At 42.1% G+C, this 20,361-nt stretch overlaps 1 protein-coding gene across 3 annotated transcripts in view; it reads left to right on the top strand.

Annotated features, from left to right (window-relative positions):
- The window catches only part of CCDC85C (coiled-coil domain containing 85C), a 194,596-nt gene that overhangs the window by 169,079 nt on the left and 5,156 nt on the right, over positions 1–20,361 (top strand). The window contains exons 3-5 of one of the 3 annotated variants that reach the window (XM_001374688.4): positions 2,253–2,357; positions 15,573–15,668; positions 17,196–17,294. In XM_001374688.4, coding sequence (XP_001374725.3) covers positions 2,253–2,357; positions 15,573–15,668; positions 17,196–17,294 — 300 coding nt within the window. The remainder of the gene's footprint in view (positions 1–2,252; positions 2,358–15,572; positions 15,669–17,195; positions 17,295–20,361) is intronic. The other 2 variants (XM_007473601.2, XM_056811300.1) reach the window with 2 other exon arrangements.

The following is a 20,361-nucleotide window of genomic DNA, read 5'->3' on the forward strand; positions in this document are numbered from 1 at the left end:
GAGTCTGGAAGACCTGAATTCAAATCTAGCGCAAGACACTTACTAGCTGTGTGACCTTGAGCAAGATGCTTAACTCTGCTTGCCTCAGTTTCCTCATCTGTAAAATAAGCTGGAGAAGGAAATAGAAAACCACTTTTTATCTTTGCCAAGAAAACCCCAAATGGGATCAGAAAGAGTCAGACATGACTGAAATAAATGAACAACAAAAAACTTTTTATCTGGTATGTTTCTCTTTGTGTTAGGCTCAAATGTCGTTTCCTGGAGTACCCAGTGTTGAGCTTTTTGTTGTTATTGTTGTTGTTTTATGAGGTGGATAAATATTTGGAGAGGAGGGATAAATATAGCTTGGTCAAAGGAGAAACTACAATGATTTGCCCAGATAGGATCCATCAGTATTCCCAGTTTCTAAATAGAATTGGTCAATATTTAATTTGATTAATAGTTGGTAGTTAATTTGTATTTAGTTAATAATAAGGCTCAGTTTTCTCATTTATAAAGTAAAATAAGATCTAAAATATTTTATATATAAATTTTATATAACTATATATAAATAACTCTCTATATATAACTGTGTGTGTGTGTGTGTGAGTTGAATGAGATCCCTCTTAGATTACTTTGAGCTCCAAATCTCTGATCCTTTCTAGGGAGTAGGAGCAAGAGTGAGGATTTGAGGATGAACCAAGGTTATGAACCCGGGGATTGGAAGTGTGATGGTGCCTCATTCAACAAATGGAGAAGTTCAGTAGAGAATTGGGATTTAGGGAAATGAGGGCTTCTATTTTGGGTATGTTAGATTGGAGATGTCGATGGTTTATCTATTTGAAATATCCAATAGGAATATTAAATGATGTGATGAGATCATAGTTCAAGCAGGAACAGCTTCTATTTTAGGTTACCTGAGGTGAACTCCTTTGAGGAGGTCATGAAATTATCCTTTTTTTTTTTTTTGGCTAAAATATGGCATTCAAAAAGCCCAGCCTGTAGATAGACGGCACTCCTGATAGCTGTCAGAATTCCTATTGTCCCGCAGAAGTTCCTGTTGTCCCCCACTCAGCTGGCTGCCCTGGAGAATGGGGGTGGGGGTGGGAATCTTCCCTCTAGGGAATCAGAATCAGAGTCTATTTGTAATAAATTACATTCTTTTAATCTTTTTGTTAAATTTATTTTAATTGAATTTTAAGGTCCATAAGTGTTTTATTGCATCCTAATCTCTAGTCTTAATTAATGGATCAGCTCCTGCTAGGTCAGGCCCAAAACATGAGATATACATGCATATATTTTATAGTGAAATGATCAATCAACAAATATTTATAAACAGCTTATAGAGTGCCAGGCACTATGCCATGGGGATGTCTCTCTGGTATACTCTGTTCCCAACCATCCTTTTTAAGTACAGAGGTACTCATTTTTAAAGCAAAAAAATAAATAAAATAATCCCAATATGATAATTGTTGTATAATTCATGTCCATTGATTGAGACAAGATATTGATCAGAAGTCACTAAAAATTCAATGACATTTAAAATTTTATTAAACCCACATTTGAATATTCTAATTATATATTTAAATATGTTTTGCAAATTGAGGCTCAAAGAGTACATAATTTGCCCATGGGCATTAAAATCTTAGTAACTTCTGTTCATCATTTCCATTAATGGACATGAATGATGAAACAAGCATCATGTCAGGATCATTCTAATTTTTTTTAACTTTAAAAATGGGTACCTCTAAACTTGTCAGAAGTGAGACTCAAAGTCAGGTCTTTCCTGATTTCAAGTTCAACGACTTTTCTGCTCTACAACATTGCTTTTTATGAATTTGCGGACTTTTTGCAATACCTCTCTATTTGCCTCTCCACTGAGTCCCTCCAGGTTCCATGGGTCACCAGCTAGGAAACACTGCCCTAGTCCAACCTTATTTTCCAAGTCAGAAAACTAAGGGTGAGAGAAAGGAATTAACTTTCTCAAGGAAACCTTAAGTTTTTTGTTTTGTTTTTTAAACCCTTATTTTCTATCTTAGTTAACAATTCTAAGATGGAAGAGTGTCAAGGGCTAGGTGGTGGGGGGCCCAGGGTCACACAGCTAGGAAGGGTCTGAGATTGGATCTGAACCCAGGGCTTCCAGATTCCAGCTCTGGTGCCTTGTCATACATGGTGACTGGAATATCAAGTTAATGGCAGATCTAGGCAAATGCGAAGGCATCACTCATGATGAATTTAACTCGATTTTCCCTTTTTCCTTCTTTCCCATTTAGCAGTCCAGTTCTGGGGACTTCAGGACTCTCCGGAAGGGGCTGTCCCCATATCACTCAGAGTCACAGCTGTCATCGTTGCCGCAGTACCAGGATGCCCTGCAGAACGTAAGAGCTTCTGTGCTGGACAGCTGGGAGGGTGTAATCAGTGACTGGGTGTGAAGCTTAGGTCAGATATGAAATAGACCAGAATCCTTATGGCTTCATTCCTTCTGGTCATTTGGTCTTAGAGGCAGTTCTAGTCCCAGCTTTTCCACATTCCTGCTGTGTGACCCTGGGCAAGTCACTTCTCTGGACTTTATTTTGTACATCTATATTATTTTCAGGACTAGGCATTCTCTAAGATCTCAGAATTATGGTCTTCTCAGGCTAATGAAAACTTCAGAGTAGGGCAGAATATCTTATTCTGAATCAAGGAGGTGTTATTACAACACATGGCATGGTACAGTCAAATGATTTCTGGATTTAAGGTCATAAGGCTCCCTATGTGACCTGGGGGCAGTTATTTTACCTCTGTGAAGTTCTGTAACTGAAAAATGAGAGGATTGAACTAGATGATCTCCAAGATTCCCTTCTAGATGAAGACTATGCAGTAGCAACATGGTATAATATATGAGTCCTAGACACAGAGTCAGAGAGACCCAAGATCAAATCCAGTCTCAGACACTCCCCCTGGACAAGTCACATCTATCGCAGCATCCTCAACATAGAAATTCTTGTAGCACGTATTCTAGAGAGTGATTGTGAGGCTATCATTGGAATATTTGTAAAGCACTTTGCAACCTAAAAGTCCTCTATAAATATCTTCATTATCGGCCATCTCTCCTTCAAGTACTGTAGGATGTAATCTAGCCAGGGAAGCAAAACCCAAGTATGTGGAAATACCCAGCCTGCTGGAGCGCCAGCCCCACGCTGCTGAATTAAATTGGTTTTCTATAACGAGGACCTGCAGGCAGGGGTTTTGGGACTGTCCTCCTCCTATGTCATTTTAAGAAAGGTTTCTCTTGTTATTGTTGTTGGTACTGAACAGGAACATCTTGGGTCTATTTGTTTACTTTCCTATAAAAGAAGGCCCCACTTCATTCAACACAAGCCTTCCTTACATCAGGCTTTGTCTACTGGATGAAGAGCTGGCGAAAGTGGATGTTGGGCTCTCCTGGGTTCTGCCTCCCCAGCTTCCCTGGTGTATGTCACAAATGTCATTGGCATCACCCCCTCCTGTGTGTGCAGGGCTGGCTCCTTTCCCTCCCTATTCCTTCCATGCCCTCCAAATAAAAGGGAGTTTTAAATGTTCAACCTATACATTGAGTTTTCAGCAAATCATTTAACTTCTGTTTGCCTCAGTTTCTTCATCTGTAAAATGGGGATGATGATAATGATAAGATACAGATAATTATGATGATAAATAATAATGGATATAGATAATGATGATGATCATAATAGAACTTATCTCCCAAGGATGTAGTGAAGATCTAGCATGTAGTGAGCATGCTATATAAACATTAGCTATTATTATTATTATTGTTGTTATTATTATTATTTTTTTTTTTGAACAACACTGCTATTGAAGACCTATTGAGCAAAAAGAACAAAGCCTTTATGGAGTGGCAAAATAACCCAAACTCTGCTCCTAAAAAGGACAGATTCAAGTCTCTCCAAGCCACGGCGCAGCGTGAGATCAGGAAGATGCAAGACCGATGGTGGGAAAAAAAGGCAGAAGAAATCCAGCGCTTTACTGATACGAAAAACTACAAACAATTTTTCAGTGCCCTCAAGACTGTCTATGGGCCATTAAAACCCACCACCACTCCCTTGCTATGCTCTGCATATCTCCAGTGGTGTGAAACAAGGCTGTGTCCTCGCTCCGGTACTATTCAACCTATTTTTCACCCAAGTATTACGACATGCTGTGATGGATCTAGACCTGGGCGTCTACATCAAATACCGACTGGATGGCAGCTTTATAACGTCAACACTTTCAAGTACCTGGGCAGCACCATCGCCAATGATGGGTCCCTAGACCACGAGATCAATGCCAGGATCCAAAAGGCCAGCCAGGCACTCGGGCTGCTGCGCTCCAAAGTCCTCCAGCACAGAGGTGTAAGCACTGCCATGAAGCTCAAAGTGTACAACGCAATGGTCTTCAGCTCGCTCCTGTATGGTGTGAGACATGGACACTGTACCGGAAGCACGTGAAACAGCTGGAGCAATTCCACCAACGCTCCCTCCGGTCAATCATGAGGATCCGATGGCAGGACCGAATCACCAACCAGGAAGTCCTCGACAGAGCCAACACCACCAGCATCGAAGTCCTGGTCCTCAACACTCAGCTACGATGGTCTGGACACGTCATCCGCATGGACGCACAGCGAATACCAAGACAGGTATTCTATGGTGAACTGTCAGCTGGACTCAGGAAACAAGACCGACCAAGGAAAAGATTCAAGGATCAGCTAAAGTCCATCTTGAAGTGGGCTGGCATTACACCAAAGCAACTAGAACTCGCTGCCTCTGACAGAAGCAGCTGGCGAACCCACATTAACCATGCCGCCGCCACCTTTGAAGATGAACGACATCGACGCAGACACCAGGCCACAACTGCACCTCCCGTAACAACTGGCGTCCCATGCCCCATGTGCCACAAACTCTGCGCCTCAGCCTTTGGACTCCAAAGCCACATGAGGGTACACCGTAGAGGAAACTGCACAAAGACAATCGTCATTCTCGGTCACCGAGAGACTACCACTACATTATTATTATACTAGGCATAGGAATCTTTTAGGCAGGTAGGTGAAGCAGTGCCTAAAGCACGGAGTCTATAGCCCAGATGATTTGAGTTGAATTGAGGTCTCAGCTGCTTACTGGCTGTGATCTTGGGCAAATCACTTACCTTTTTTTTTTTTCTTCAGTTTTCCCATTTATAAAATGGGAGTAAAAGTAGGACCTATCTCCCAGGGTTTTTTGTGAAGATAACATAAGATATTTCTAAAACGTTTGGCAAACCTTAAAAGTGCTATATAAATGTAAATGTATATGAAAGTGCTACTACCACCACCGCTTCCATGACTCCTCCTGTTCCCCCCCCCCCCCCATTATTCCTATTCCATACTACACTGTGGTGACCTAAAGCAGAAACCCTTCCCTTTAGGACTCTTCTTTTTCTCCTGTAAAACCAGGATGTTGGCCTAGATGAGCTCTAGGCCTCTTCCATTCATTTCAGTTCAGTAAGGATCTCATTTATTTGCAGTACTTTGCTGGGTGCCAGGCAGGAATATAAAGACAAAACCGAAAATAGTCCTCAGCTTAAGGAGCTTCCACTCTCCTAATGGAAAACAAAAAGTGCACAGAAAAATAAATGACACCTCGGAGACATTTACCTTTATTTTATACTGTGCAAATGAGCATCTGGGAACTCTTCAGAGCCAGTTGGGGTCACTGGGGAAGGCCTCAGGGAGGCGGCAGCCGGGTGGCCGAGGGGGGCTTTCCAGGCCTGGAGGTAGAACATAGAAGGCTGTCACTTGAGGAGGAGGGCCCTGGGCACTTTGTGTGTGGACACATGCACGTGCCCCCATATGTGTGTCTATACATCTGGGTGTCCCTGTGAGAGGTTGCGGGTGTGTTCCTATGCTAGGAAGAGAAAAAACCAAGTTTGCTTTCAGTTCCTCGCTTCTCAGTCTCTTTCATACGTCTAACTTAAGGGATCGGTCACGTCACTGAGTCCAAGTCCTTGCCCTTTAGGGTGTGTGGGGACACATACACACACCTAGGCATGCACAGGCCAGGATGATCTTGTTGGTGTGTCTGTACACACGTGTGCATTGATGTCCCAGCATAACACACAGACTCATATGTGTATGCATGAACAGGGACTGTCTTGTTTGGGTGCCAGGCACGAGGCAAAGCTGTGTATGCATGCATGCAGGTGCACATACATGTAGACACACATACACACATTGCCCTATGTGCACACATGTTATACACATGTGTCACACACCTGCAAATAAGATAGTCCCTGCCCTTAAGGAATCTACTTTCTTTTTTAACCCTCACCTTCCATCTTGAAGTCAATACTGAGTATTGGCTCCAAGGCAGAAGAGCGGTAAGGGCTAGGCAATGGGGGTCAAGTGACTTGCCCAGGGTCATACAGCTGGGACATGTCTGAGGCCAGATTTGAACCCAGGACCTCCCATCTCTAGGCCTGACTCTCAATCCACTGAGCCACCCAGCTGTCCTTGGAATTTACTTTCTAATGGGGAAAGACAACTCTAGGGCAATGCTGAAGCAGCAGGGCAGAGGCATTGGGTGCCCAGGGCAGGGCATAGTGGTAGACCGTGGGAGGTGGTGGCAGTTACATGAAGGCCAACAGCTCAGCCATTAAGAGCTAGAGTGGAGCCCTAGTGGGATGGGAGTGGTTGGAAATGGTTGCTCACAATGGCTATTAATCATTTTGGTGGGTACAATAGGGAGTACTCTGAGCCTCTACAATGTGTTCAAACAACATTCATCAATAAGAATTCAACAGATTTCCCAGTAAAGATCCACTCAGCAGTTTGGAGGCCTTTTTATAAAACAAGGACAGGAGCAGGTTCTGCTTGTAGAACAATTTGTAATTCTAAAGCATTTTATTTGTATTATCTCATCCGATTCTCCTAATACCCCGGTGAGGCTTGTGGTACAATGTTGTCCTCATTTTATAATGGATCAAATGGAGTCTCAGAGTGGTGATGGGATTTGCAGAAGGGGGTGGTATCATACAGCTGGTGGGGAGCAGGAGGAAGGCCTCCCTTAGAGGCCCCTGCCTCCTACTGGCATCACATGACCTAATCAGAATCAAGGAGCAAAAAGAAACTCCAGGTATTGGGCACAGTCCCTTCGTGGCTCAAGCAAATGGGGAAGAGCAGCCTTAAACATGTAAAAGAACCAGGGAACCGTAGCAACACTCCTGTGTAAATGAGCGTGTCAAACCACTCATCTGTGAGAGGACACGTGTGGCTTTTGGCTTGAGGGGTGGCAGAAGGTGGGGTTGAACATTTGGCCAGGAGAGGAGAGGGTCTGGGGATATTGCAGTTTCCTGGGGCCTGTGGTGAACATCAGGCAAATAAAAAGGGGGTGATGGAGAGGAAGTGAGGATGTCCTTGTTCCATTCAATTCAACACATATTTTAAAAGTACTTCTTCATGGAAGGTCCTGAGGCTACAAAGACAAGAATAACAGAATTTCTGCCTTTAAGGAACATTTATTCTTGCTAGTGGGTGTGGGAGATAATGGCATGCAAGTAAATGCAGAAGATGCTGAAAATGAGGAGAGGGATGCTCATAACTGGAAGGATCAGGAAATGCCCCCTGTGCTAGGCTTCTGGGGGAGTTGGGGATTCTTTGAATTAGAGGTGAAGAGAGTGCCTCAGACCCTGTGGAACCACTTGTCCAAGTGCAGGAATTGGGAATCTTGGGGACAGGGAACAGTTATCCAGGTTTAAGTCCCTGTCTTGGCTCTGCCACTAATTAGCTGTGCAGTCCTGGGTTTCTTACTTCCTTCTCTTTGACCTTTGGTTTCCTCATATGTCAGATGAAGAATTTGGACTCAGTGACCTTCCAGTTCTGAAGAGATGGAGGTGTAAGGACAGAAGACAAACTTTTTTTTCCTTTCTCAGCCTAGCTCTAGGCTGGCCTCCTCTTTCTCTGTGCCCTGTGTCTCACAGATGGCGGACCCACTGTTTCCAAAGTCTTGACACAGCAGAGGCTCTGTTCACATCATCTTAGGAGCATGAGTATTTCAACAACAACCCAAGTGCATTTAAGGAGATGATTCTGGGACATTTTGCACAGACCCATAGGAACCCAAATTCTATTATGAGTAGTGCCCCAGCCTTTTCCCATACTATTCCATTTATACTTGTGATGCATGGTTGGAAAGAATTATCACAAGAAACAATGTACAGTGGGAAAGACGCTCCATATGCTCTTGGGCAAGTTGCTTTTGGGACCCTAATTTCCCTATCCATCAAATGAAAGGGCTGGCATAGATGATCTCTCAGGCTCCTTTCAGCTTTGACATTCTAGATTCTAACTTTCATTCTTTTACAGTTCCTTCTATCACTTACATTTTTGAGCCTAAGTGATGCTTCCAAAATAGAAACTATGATTGACAATTACTGTTTCGTGTAACTTAGAAATCCATTTTCAGGAAAGATTCTTATTTCAATTGATCTCAGTTTTTTACTAGCTAGACAAAGATTCCCTATTCATTTGGATGGGATGCATTGAGGGTGATCATTAAGGCGGTGGATGAGCATTTAAATAAACCCTCTGATTCTTGTGACACATGGCAGGTGATTAGGATGAGTGGTGACATGACCACAGATGACAGATGGATCTAGGCAGTGTTTTACCAAAGATAGTCTGTCAAAGATATCCTTAGCCTCTGAACTGTGACTTAGTTTCATCATAATCTTGCTTTCCTGAGACATTCTCTCTGGTAACACATGGAGGGTCTCAAGGGCAAGACCTTTTTATTAAACTTTAAGAAAGCAGTTTGTTTTCTAATATAATATTTGATGGGAATATGGGAAAACATGATGACAATGATAATGACGAAGCCAGAAAGACATGGATTCAAGTTTTGCCTCTGATATTTGCCATACTGGCTAAGGGTCCTAGGGCAAATCACTTAACTACTTAGTGCTGTAGCCAGTGGTGTCAAACTCAAAGAGAAATGCATTGGCTGCATGCTGACTTATTAACATTACCTATGTTTTAATGCAATATTCTTTATTAAAAAACATTGCCCAATTACATTTTAATCTGATAGGAGGAGAGGTGGAGCTTGATTATTACTCTAGGATTATAAATAGCCAATAGGGTGCTGACCTGCATTGTGGAGAGGAGAGTTTCTTCATCTGGGATTTCTCTGTGTCAATGAAAGCATAGATCGTCTCTGTTTCTATAGTGTTCTTTCTGCTGCTATCGCCATGATTTTACCTTTCTACATCATTTTCTAATTTCCAAAGTACCTTCTGATTCATTATTCCCATTTAAGCTTTCCAAAAGTTGGTAGAATCAGTATGATCATCTCATTTGACTGATGGGACATGGCCTGCTGCTTTACTAGGTGATGGAGCTGGGATTCTTCCTAGTTCCCCAGCTTGTGCTGGGAATTTTCAGAACCAGAGCGTGGTCTGTATCAAGAGGGCACATTCTAGGATCACCAACAAAGTTCAGCTTAAGTTTCCGGCATGAACTGCCCTCCTCTAACCCTGGAATGAAGTTGGGGCAACCTCCCTGCTGGATCCCTAGGATGCAGCTGCATCGGCATTCTCCCTCTTGTTCTTCAGGGGAAGAAAGTGGGCAGTTATGTTTGCTTGTAATTGTTCTCCCTTGAGGGGCTGAGAGCAGCAGAATTCAGACAAGCTTAATAGGGAAGGAAGTAACTTCTGAAAGTTCATAGTCATGCAGTCCATGAAGGAGTTTGCCCAGAATGAGTGAAGGAATCAGAGTTCTGGACACATTGTGAAAAGCTGAGTTGGGTTGGGACAAATAATGAAATGCTTTTGAGTAGAATGTTTGGCAGAGTAGGTTGGAACTTGGGCTGTATGAGAATTGGTCAAAGGAATTGGGGATATTTATTCTGGAAATGGGGCAGGTAGGTGGTGCAGTGGATAGAGCAGGGACTGGGGTCAGGAAGGTCTGAATTCAAATCTGGCCTCACCCACTACCAAGGTGATCCTGGGCAAATTGCTTAAATCTTTTTTGTACCACTTCCTCATTTGTTAAATGGGGTCACACTGGAGAAGGAAATGGCAAACCATTCTAGTATCTTTGCCAAAAAAACCCCATGGATAACTATGGCCCATCAGGTCACAAAGTGTCAGACATAACTGAACAACCAAGGTGGTTATTTGCCTGTTGTCTCATTCATTAGAATGTTAGCCCCTCCGGGGCATAGAACACGCATTTGCAGTTCTGTTTTGGTTTTGATCACTGGTAACAAGCACAAGGTCTGACACATAATAACCCCTTAATAAAAGCTTGTGCAAATATGCTTAGAGCAACAAGCACAGTGAAATCACAGTGTCCATATCAAAGAATGATTGTCTTTCTCTGAACTTTGTATCCATCATCCCTCTGTCAGGAGGTGGTGGGTAACATGTTTCTCATAGGTCCTCTAGAGACCTTACTGATCATTTAATTATTTAGCTTTCTTAAGCTTTTCAAAGTTACTTTTCTTTACATTGTAGTTATCTTTATTCAAATTGTTTCTTTGATTCTGACCCTTTTTGCTCTGTATCAATTAAGAACTCCCTAAATTCTTTGATCTTTCATCATTTCTTGGAGTGTGATAATATTTCATTAGATCTGAATGCCATGTTTTGTTTAGCCATTCCCCAGTCATCTAAGAAAAAAAAAATCTAAGGCAACCCTTTAAGTTTAGTTCTTTACTTTTCTCCTCTTCTTTGCCCCCAATTCAGGGTCAGGAAGTTTGTTTTGCTTCTTGTTATTTTCTTCCTGATAGTATTATCTTCTTTCTTTATCCTTTTCTATTCCTGATGATTTCACCTTTGAGTTGTTATACCTGCTCTCTCTCAATCTCTCTCCCCTCTCCCCCCACCTAGTTTTTCTCCTTTGTCCATTTTAGGTAAGAGGATCATTTGATGACCACTCCCCCATACTCTTCCATATTTGAGAACTTTTCTTATATATCCCAGTTATGAGAAATAGCAAATTCTACTTATTTCCCATTTTCTGTGCCAGGGTATTCCTTTTTTTTTTTAAACATCTATTTTGTGACAGTATAAATTTTAAGAAAGAAGAATGGATGAAGGGCAAGACAAGAGGGCTAAAGTGACTTGCCTAGGGTCACACAGCTAAGACATTTCTGAAGCCAGATGTGAACTAAGGATCTCCTGTCTCCAGGCCTGGTATTCCATCCACTGTGCTTATTAGCTGCCCCCAGTGTTTTCCTTTTAATCTTCCTTCACTTCTCTCTTTTTAGAGCCCTGGGAACAGAATAATCCATCCCTAGGTCTTTTCCTCCCTCTCTCCCTCCCTTCCTTCCTCCCTCCTTTAACTTGTGTTTTGGAATCAACACTGTGTATGGGTTCCAAGGCAGAAGAGCAGTAAGGGCTAGGCAATGGGGGTTAAGTGACTTGCCCAAGGTCACACATTAGCAAGTGTCTGAGGTCAGATTTGAACCTAGGACCTCCAGGCCTGGCTCTCAAATCACCGAGCTACCCAGCTGCCCTCTCTTTCATTTTCTTATAAAAACTCCTTAATACCTTTTGGATATAGTAAGGTTATTAGAACCCTTGTTCTTCTCCCTACAGGAATGTTAGCATCAAATTATCAAATAGCTCGATCCATTGTTCAAATGGATTTATTGTTATAGGTTTCTCTATATTCTTGAGTATTTCCAAGTTCCTGCTCAGTTCTGTTTTTTTTTTCTTTTTTAATCAGAAATATTTAAAAGTATTCTATTTCAATAAATGTCCATTTTTCTCTCAGAAGAACTGTTTGGGACTTTCAGGGATAAGTAATTCTTGGTTGTAAGCCTATTTCTTTCACCTGTTGAAATCTATTCCAAGATCTCTCCTCATTTATAGGAAAAGCACCAGGTTTATGTGATCCTGATTGGTTTCTTAGTACTTGAGCTACTTCTTTTAGGATATTTGCAGTATTTTTCCCTTTGACATGGGAGGGCCAGGTTTTCTCTGTGACATTCTTGGGACTTTTCCTTTTGAGGTTTCTTTCAAGAAGTGATAGGTAGATTGATTTTTATCTTTACTTTGCCTTCTATTTATAATAGGTCTTGGAAGTTTTCGCTTACATCTCTTGAAATATAGTGTCTAGGCTGTTTTTTACATAGGAAGGTTTAAATTGGCTTAAAATTTAAATGACTTAAATTATCTTTCTTTCACTTATTTTCCAGATTTTGTTTTTTTCTAAATTATCCTCAATTTTTTCAGTCTTTTAAAATTTGTTTTAAAAGTATTTATCTTCTGGAATCACTAATTTTTGTTTAATCTATTCTAATATTCAGAAACTGTTACTTATTTGGGTAAAGACTAACATTTTCTATTCTAAATATTTATTCTCCTTCCAGCTCTTTTCTCAAACTTTTGAAAAATTCTTGTTTCATTTCTTCCAGATATTCTTATTGTTCTTGTGGGAAATTTGTTTTTCATTGATTCTCTATTTCCAGTTGTTACTGTCACTGTGGGAGAGATGTCTAGATTTGCAGTAAATTTTTATATCAGTTAAGGACTCTTTTGATTTACTATTCTATCTAGATTTAATTCTTGAATTTGGGCTTTGTGCCAGAGTTAGCTTCTGCCCCTACAGAACTACTGTAGAGAGGTTGGCCCTAATTGTTGGCCCTGGGTCCCCAGGGTTACTCTGCTGACTTAAATCCCCTGGGGCTACACCTGTCTGGATAGTTGAGGTTCTGGGAGCTAGATCTTAAGAGTCCCTCTCTGACTTCTCAAGATAGAGTGCTGGGAGCCTTAGAGCCCCTGCATTTAGTGTGTACTTTTTTTGGTTTCATTTTTTAAACATCAGTTCCAAGGCAGCAGTAAGGGCTAGGCAATTGGGACACACAGCCCAGGGTCACACAGCTAAGAAGTGTCTGAGATCTGATTTGGAGATTTGGGCTGTACTTGTTGAGGTTTCCAAAATCTCTATCTGAGGGGATCTGCCTTTGACCCCAGCATAGAGCTTTGTGGGCTGCATGTGTTTCTTGCTCATTTCCATTTGTGCTCTCAGAGTAGTTTCCTGGCTCAGCAGTTGCCTCTCTTGTTTTTGAGTGTCTCCTTTTCCTGGTCCCTGTATATTTCTAGCTTATTTCTGGGTGATCCTGGGGTGTCAGAAGGATGCATTTATTGTAGTTTCTCATTGGCTTTCTTGATCATTACTAGATCTAGTGTAATTTTTAGTTTTTCCTGAGTAGGCATTTGGAAGTTGACTGGTTGGACTCTGTTTAGGTTGCCATCTTGGCCAAAAGTCACTCCTTTATTTTCCTGTGGCCATATCTCTTGGGAAAGATGTTTCAGGAACAAAGAAAGGAAAGATATTAGAACTAAAAAAAGACTTCAGAGACCTTATGATTCAGCTCATTTTATTTTACTTAATTTTTAATAATTATATTAAAATGTGTTTTTTAAAAACACAAATTCCATGTAATGACAAATTTCTATGTACGTTTTTCAAATTGTCTCCCTCCCTCCTGGCAGCTCCTCATTTTATAAAGTTGGGGGGAGTGAAATCAGGCCTAGAACAGCCTTGGAAACTCTGTAGTTTTCAATGGTCCCTGCTTCTCTTCAGCTCCTCTCTTTATCCTCTTCTTCTTCCCCACTGACCCTAAAGCTCATCTTTCTACTCATAATCACATAAAATCAAATACTGATAGCACTTTGTACAAATTAATTAATATAACAATTTTCAAAAGTTTTGGTCTCAGGACCTTTTTACGATCCGTAGAATTATTGGAGGGGGGGCAGCTAGGTGACTCGGTGGATTGAGAGTCAGACCTAGAGATGACAGGTCCTGGGTTCAAATCTGATCTCAGATACTTCTTAGTTGTGTGACCTCGGGAAAGTCACTTAACCCTCATTGCCTAGCCCTTACTACTCTTCTGCCTTGGAACCAATACATAGTATTGATCTTAAGACAAGGTAAAGATCTTAAAAAAATATATTGAAGGACTCCACCCTCCCACCTTCCCTCTTGAGCTTTATTTATGTGGATTATATCTATCAATATTTACCATATTAGACATCAAAATATTATGATGAAAATCATTTTGACTTTGTGGGTTCCCTGAAAAGATTTTCAGACCCCCAGGGGACTCCAGATCACATTTCGAGATTGAATTAATGTAAGTACCTATGTACTCCAAAAGAGATCAAAGATGGAAAAGATCCATAAGTGTATATTTTTTCTAACGTCAAAGTCCTTGAAACTGAGGGGACACTCACTGATCATAATAACTGATAAAAATCCCAACATAGGAATGCAATGAAGTACTTTTATGCTACAGGAAATTATGAAAGTGACTGCTTCTAAGAAGTCTGGGAAGCATGGTATAAACTCTGCAGAGTTAAGTGAGAAGAACCAAGGGAGCAATTTATACAGTAACATTAACATTGTGAAGACAAACAAGTTTGAAAGGCTTAAAGGACTCTCATTATTGCCAGTGCCCAAACATGATTCTAGGGACTAATGACAAACGTGATGCTGACTAAGACTTGAGATGAAGAATATGGCACCCATTTTCAGCATGTTTAATGTGGGAAATTGGTTTACTTTATTATGAAAGGGTTTTTTTCTTTTTCCTTTTTAAATGAGGATCGGGAAAGGGAGGTTAGAGGGAAAAGAAAATAAATGTTTTTAAATTCCAAACATTAGACACATTTTTGAAGTAGCCTCTGTGGTAGTCACTGTGCTAGCCACTAGGGCTACAAGTGCACAAGGGAAACAATTCCTGCCCTGCAGAAACTCATATTCTCCTAAGGAGACTGAGATGCCTAAAGAACATCCAGTTCATGATATCCAAAAGTCAGTTGTTGACATAAGCCTAGATCTCAGGATTGGAGTGGAGAGAGACTGGGAGACAAATTAGGATGCTATTGGAATATTGGGCCTGGACCAGGGTAGTTAAGATTTGAGTAGAGAGAAGACAGATTTGAGACACATTAAAGAGGTGGAATTGATGATGTGGATGCAAGTAGCATAGATTTCTGTCCATACCACACTTATCCTATGGGTTTTTTTTTTTTGTGGGGGACCCCACTCCTCATTTTTTAAATTAAAAAAATAGCTCTGTATTTTCTCCCCTTATCTTTCCCTAATCCCTTTCTTAACCCCTTTTGGATCTGAGTTTATTTTTCTGTAAGTCGATGTCTTCCAAGCTTCCTTCTAGCTTTAGAGCTATGATCTCCATGATCTTATGAATATTTGGTGTCCAAGGCTCTTTTTAAGTCTGACATTCCATGATTCCGAGGTCCCTTCTGGTTTTGACAATTTATGGTTTGATGATTCTAAGGTCCCATTCAACTCTGCCATTATCAGCGACTCCAGAGATAGAAAGGTCCCCAAAGGCCATGTAGTCTGCCTGTTAGCCATATGATGAATCCTGTTGATGAAATCTTCAACAAATAATTCCCCCTGTATGATTTGGGGATTCTAAGATCTCTTCTAGTTCTGGGAGTTTTAAGTGTCTGTAATTGTTGTCTTGACCTGCCATTTAAGTACTGCCTAGCAGGGACTCTTGGATGGTTCAAACTTTCACTGAGAAATCAAAGTGAAGCTAAAAGGTATAATTACTTCTCCACAGGGTCCTGCTCACATGACAGCCGAGCTCTCTTCTTCCCCTGCAGTGGGCTATGTCCCAATGGGACAGAAACCTGAGGCAGTAGTGCATGCTATGAAGGTATGTCTCTATGTCCCTTTCTCCACTCCTACTCTTCTCTCTGCTGAACACATACATACTCGGAGAGCACTGTACATCACAGGAGCTTAGGAGGCGGTATCCTCGATGGGCCACCAGCTCTCTGTTTGAACATGCTGTTTCTCTTGATGTTTTTTGGCCCTTCTTTTCTTCTCCTCTCACAGCTATAACATGCTTCATCCCTTGAAGAATTAGAGAGACAGACAGACAGACATGAGAGAATAATAGAAACAGACTCTTAAAGATCTTGGATTGGATGGTTTTTGAATTCTATTTCCCAGACAGAACTACATCAGGAACCAATGTGTCTACCTTTAGTTTAGTTTAGTTTTTTAATTATTAAAAGTGGATTTTTCTAAAAGGTTTTAAGAGAACAATGCTAGAACTTTTAGGAGTATGAAGTTTTTCATATTATCCATCTTTATATCATCTTTCTGTAGTTCTAGAATGTGAGACAATGTAGCTTCCTGGAAGGAGTAGGTAGGGGGACCTGAGTCCTACCACTCAACGACTTTTCCTTAAATCCTTACCTTCTGTCCTACAATCGGTTCCAAGGCAGAAGAGCCGTAAAGGCTAGGCAAATGACTTGCATGGGGGTCACACAGCTAGGAAGTGTCTGGGGCTAAATTTGAACAAAGAAGGTCCTCCAGTCTCTCAGCCTAGGGCTCTATCCACTGTGCTACCGAACTGCCCCCGACTCCACAAAACTTTGGACAAATCATTTAACCTCATTTGATTTCTACAAAACATGCATATAGAAATATCTTCTTGCCTTCCTCACAGGAAAATTATGCAAAACAATGATAAGATTGATAACAATAATAATAACTCGTCTTTCTGTGGTCTTCTAAGGTTTAAAAGAATCCAAGGTCATTTGGGAAGTGTGCTACTTTTATACCACCAGTAATGGCCATTAGTGACATAGATCATAGAGTGTCAAAACCAGAAGAGGTTGTAGTGTCATAAAATATTAGAGCTGGAAGAGATCTTAGGAATCCTCTAGCCCAAACCCCTCATTTAATGCATAATGAGAAAGACTCATAAAGGAAAGAAATCACTTGCCCCAGGTCACATACCTAACAAAGAGTGGAAATTAAATTAGGTTTCTCTTGTTAAAGTATAGTGTAAAATGTCACAAAGGGCAACAGGCCTGGGTGCAATAGGAAGAATAATTAAGAGTATCATCATCAGGAGGATCTTGAATATTAGACTAGCAAGGTTGGATTTTATATTGAAAAAAGGCGTGGAATCTCTTGGTGAATTCTGGATTATAGCTGGTCAAGGAATTGTGATTGGACGTTATCATGAGTTCTTCAAGTACAGATCACTCAGTCCCCAAGGCTCATATATCTAATTATGAGATGAGGAGGGAAAGGAAGATATTTCCAAAGCAATTGCAATAGAATCCAGGGCTGGAAGGCTGAATTTAATTAGTTTTAAATGTAAACCTCAGTTGGGAGAAAGAAATATGCCCTAATTAATAACCTTTGTGCATCCATTTGCCTCTAGGTCTTGGAAGTTCATGAAAACCTGGACAGGCAGATACAGGACAGTTATGAGGAGGACCTGAGCGAAAAGGAGAAAGCAATCGTCCGTGAAATGTGCAATGTAATGACCTTGAATTTGGCGGGATTTTGGACAAATTGTTCTCATGGTTCTTCCCCCACTTTCTAGGATGGATGAAGTTGGGGTCCTCTCACCAAAGGGCACTTGGACGTGTCCTCGAGGCAGCGTGGGAGAGGCAGGATGGTCAGAAGGGCAACAAGAGCAGAGAAACCTGCATTCTAGTCCAGCCTCAGCTACCTGTCAGTGTGCACAAGTTACCTGACCAATCTTGGCCTCATTTTCCTCAGATGGGAAGTGGGGATGAAAAATCCTTGCCTCGCTTCACTTACAAGGTTGTTGATAATGAATGGAAACAGATCTTGACAAGTAAAAGGTTGAGATTTTTTTTTTTACCTCTGAGAAGTCAGAAAAATTCCTAGATTTAGAAAATGTTAGTATTGCTAAAGGCCTTAGAGAACATCTTCTGGCTTAAGACTCATTTTATAGAGAGGGGAACCAAGGCCCAGCACTGATGGCAGCAAGCTTTTTAAGTGCCTACCGTAGGGTCCTGCCCTCCAAGACCATAGTAAGTCCATAGGATCATACATAGTTTAGAGCTGGAAGCGACCTCAGTCGCCATATCATTGAACTCCTTCATTTTATACATGGAGAAATTTAAGCCTAGCAAGATTAAGTGACTTGACAAGGAACACTGGTATATGTAACAAAGGCATGATTTGAACTTGGGTCTTCTGACCCCCAAATTAGTGGGTGTTATTTCCCTTATACCGTGCTGCTTCTGAGATAATACAGAAGGGAAGGATTGATTTCCTAGTGATCCCTCTTCCTTCTTCTTGTGAGTAATGGGGGAGGTAAGTGACTTGCCTAAGGCCATACTTGTAGACTCAAGCTCACATCTCTCAACCAGAGGCTTTTTCCAATATACCAAGGCTCTACACAGTCCCACCTGCTTTTGTCAGGTCTGTGAATTAAGAATACTTTTTACATTTTTTTTTTAAACCCTTACCTTCCATCCTAGAATCCATACTATGTATTGGCTCCAAGGCAGAAGAGTGGTGAGGGCTAGGTAATGGGGGTTAAGTGACTTGCCCAGGGTCACCTAGCTAGGAAGTATCTGAGGTCACATTTGAACCCAGGACCTCTCATCTTTTTGGCCTGGCTTTTCAATCCATTGAACCACCCAACTGCCCCCAATTTTTACATTTTTAAACACAAACTTTATTTTAAAATGTAAAAACCATTCTTAGCCTTCAGGCCATACGAAATCATGTAGCAGGCCTGCTTTAGCACATAGGATATAGTCTGTGGACCCTGAAAATACCTTTGAAGGTTCTCTGTTCACCCATAAGCCCCTTGAGCCCCGGGCAGCTTTGGCTCTCTCTACTTTGGGAGGGAGGCACTCCTATGTGCCAGGGTTTATGGCTTCTACGGTTTATCCAAAGATCAGCTCCTCTGGATGGAACCTCCCAAGGCAATTGGTGGGCCACCATTTTCTTTGTAGAGTGTTACAAAGGAGACCTTGAGACCTAATAGCTATCCGGGCTCAGTCAGGAAGAGTTCAAACTCTGCCTCTGACCTTAATTGCTAAGTTACCCTGGGGCAGTCACCTTAAGATGGAGATTTCCATTTCTAAAGGGGTTTTGTTTGTTTGTTTGAACTGACGACATCCTAAACCAATGGGAAAAACTGGATAAATAGGGTCCCCGGCCTCAGATGCCTCTTGTAACAAGGTAACTGCTGCCCTCTGCTGACCAATGCAATATATTTGCAGCGTTCCACCCCTCCATGGCTGCCTGACCTAGGAAGTCATTTCACTTCCCCAGGCCATAGTTTCCCCATCCAAAACAACTTTCATTTTAATAGTGCTTTGTTGGTCCGTCATTTTTAGTCATGTCTGACTCTTCATGACCCCATTTGGGGTTTTCTTGGCAAAGGCACTAGAGTGGTTTGTGATTTCTTTCTCCAGCTTATTTTGCAGCCGAGGAAAAAAGTTAAGTGACTTACCCACACAAGAGCGGTAAGGGCTGGGCAATGGGGGTTAAGTGACTTGCCCAGGGTCACACAACTAGGAAGTGTCTGAGGCCACATTTGAACCCAGGACCTCCTACCTCTGGGCCTGGTTCTCAATCCACTGAGCCACTCAGCTGCCCCTCCAAACAGTCCCTTTAATGTCTACTCGTCCTCATGCACAGAGCAAAGCATATAACTAAAAAGGCCTCTGTTTTGAAGTCCAGAACACTTGGGTTTGTGTCCCACCTCTGACTCGGTTTCTTCATCTGTAAAACGAGGATGTACCGTGAGGACCAGAGATGGCCATGGCTGTACGATGCTTTGTAAACTCTAAAGGGCTTCGTAATACATTTCGATTGTGGCAGGGGAGACTGAGGAGAGAGGGAGAGGGGCCTGTGCCAGATCACAGGGGAATGAATGGAGGAGCCTTTTGAGTGTGACTGCTGGGCGTGTTCTGCTCCACCATCCTGTGGGTCACTTTGGCCGCCTCACGCCCAGCCGCCTCCTGGTCTGAGGGCAGACACTCTTGTTTACTAAGGAGGGGGTCTCCCTGGGAACGGACGCTCCTTCATCCCGGCCAGATGCCTGGGCCTGGAGGGAGGCCGTGGCTGTCCGGTGCTCCCAGGCCGGAGAAAAAGCACCCCCCAACCTGTGCTTACAGTTTTCCTAGCCAGATTTATCCCTGTATTGGGGCTTGAAGTCAGGCCAGAAAGCTCTGGATGCCTTATGAATGAGTTGCATTTTGGACCAGTGTTGCCATCTAGTGACCTTTGCTCACAGCACAGGCACAGAATGTGGAAATGAGGGATGTGGACGAGCCCAGCTCGGTGGTCCAGCCTCATGGAACCTTGAGATGGAGGGGACCAGAAAGTGACACTTCTTCTCTGCGTTTCAGCCTCCCCTTCTGGAGAATGGAGGGGAGGACAGAGGAGTCTCTGCTAAGGCACTCGCTGTGTGTGGAGTAAGGCAGGGTGAGAAACTGACGACCAAGACGAGGCCCCACTCTGCGCCTCTCCTGTCCTCTTCTTTAAACCAGAAAGAGGGCGATTTCCCAGTTCCTTTATAGGTCTGCGATTCCATGATGATATGAAACCTGTAG

This window comes from Monodelphis domestica, chromosome 1 (assembly GCF_027887165.1).
Source record: "Monodelphis domestica isolate mMonDom1 chromosome 1, mMonDom1.pri, whole genome shotgun sequence".
Lineage (NCBI taxonomy): Eukaryota > Metazoa > Chordata > Mammalia > Didelphimorphia > Didelphidae > Monodelphis > Monodelphis domestica.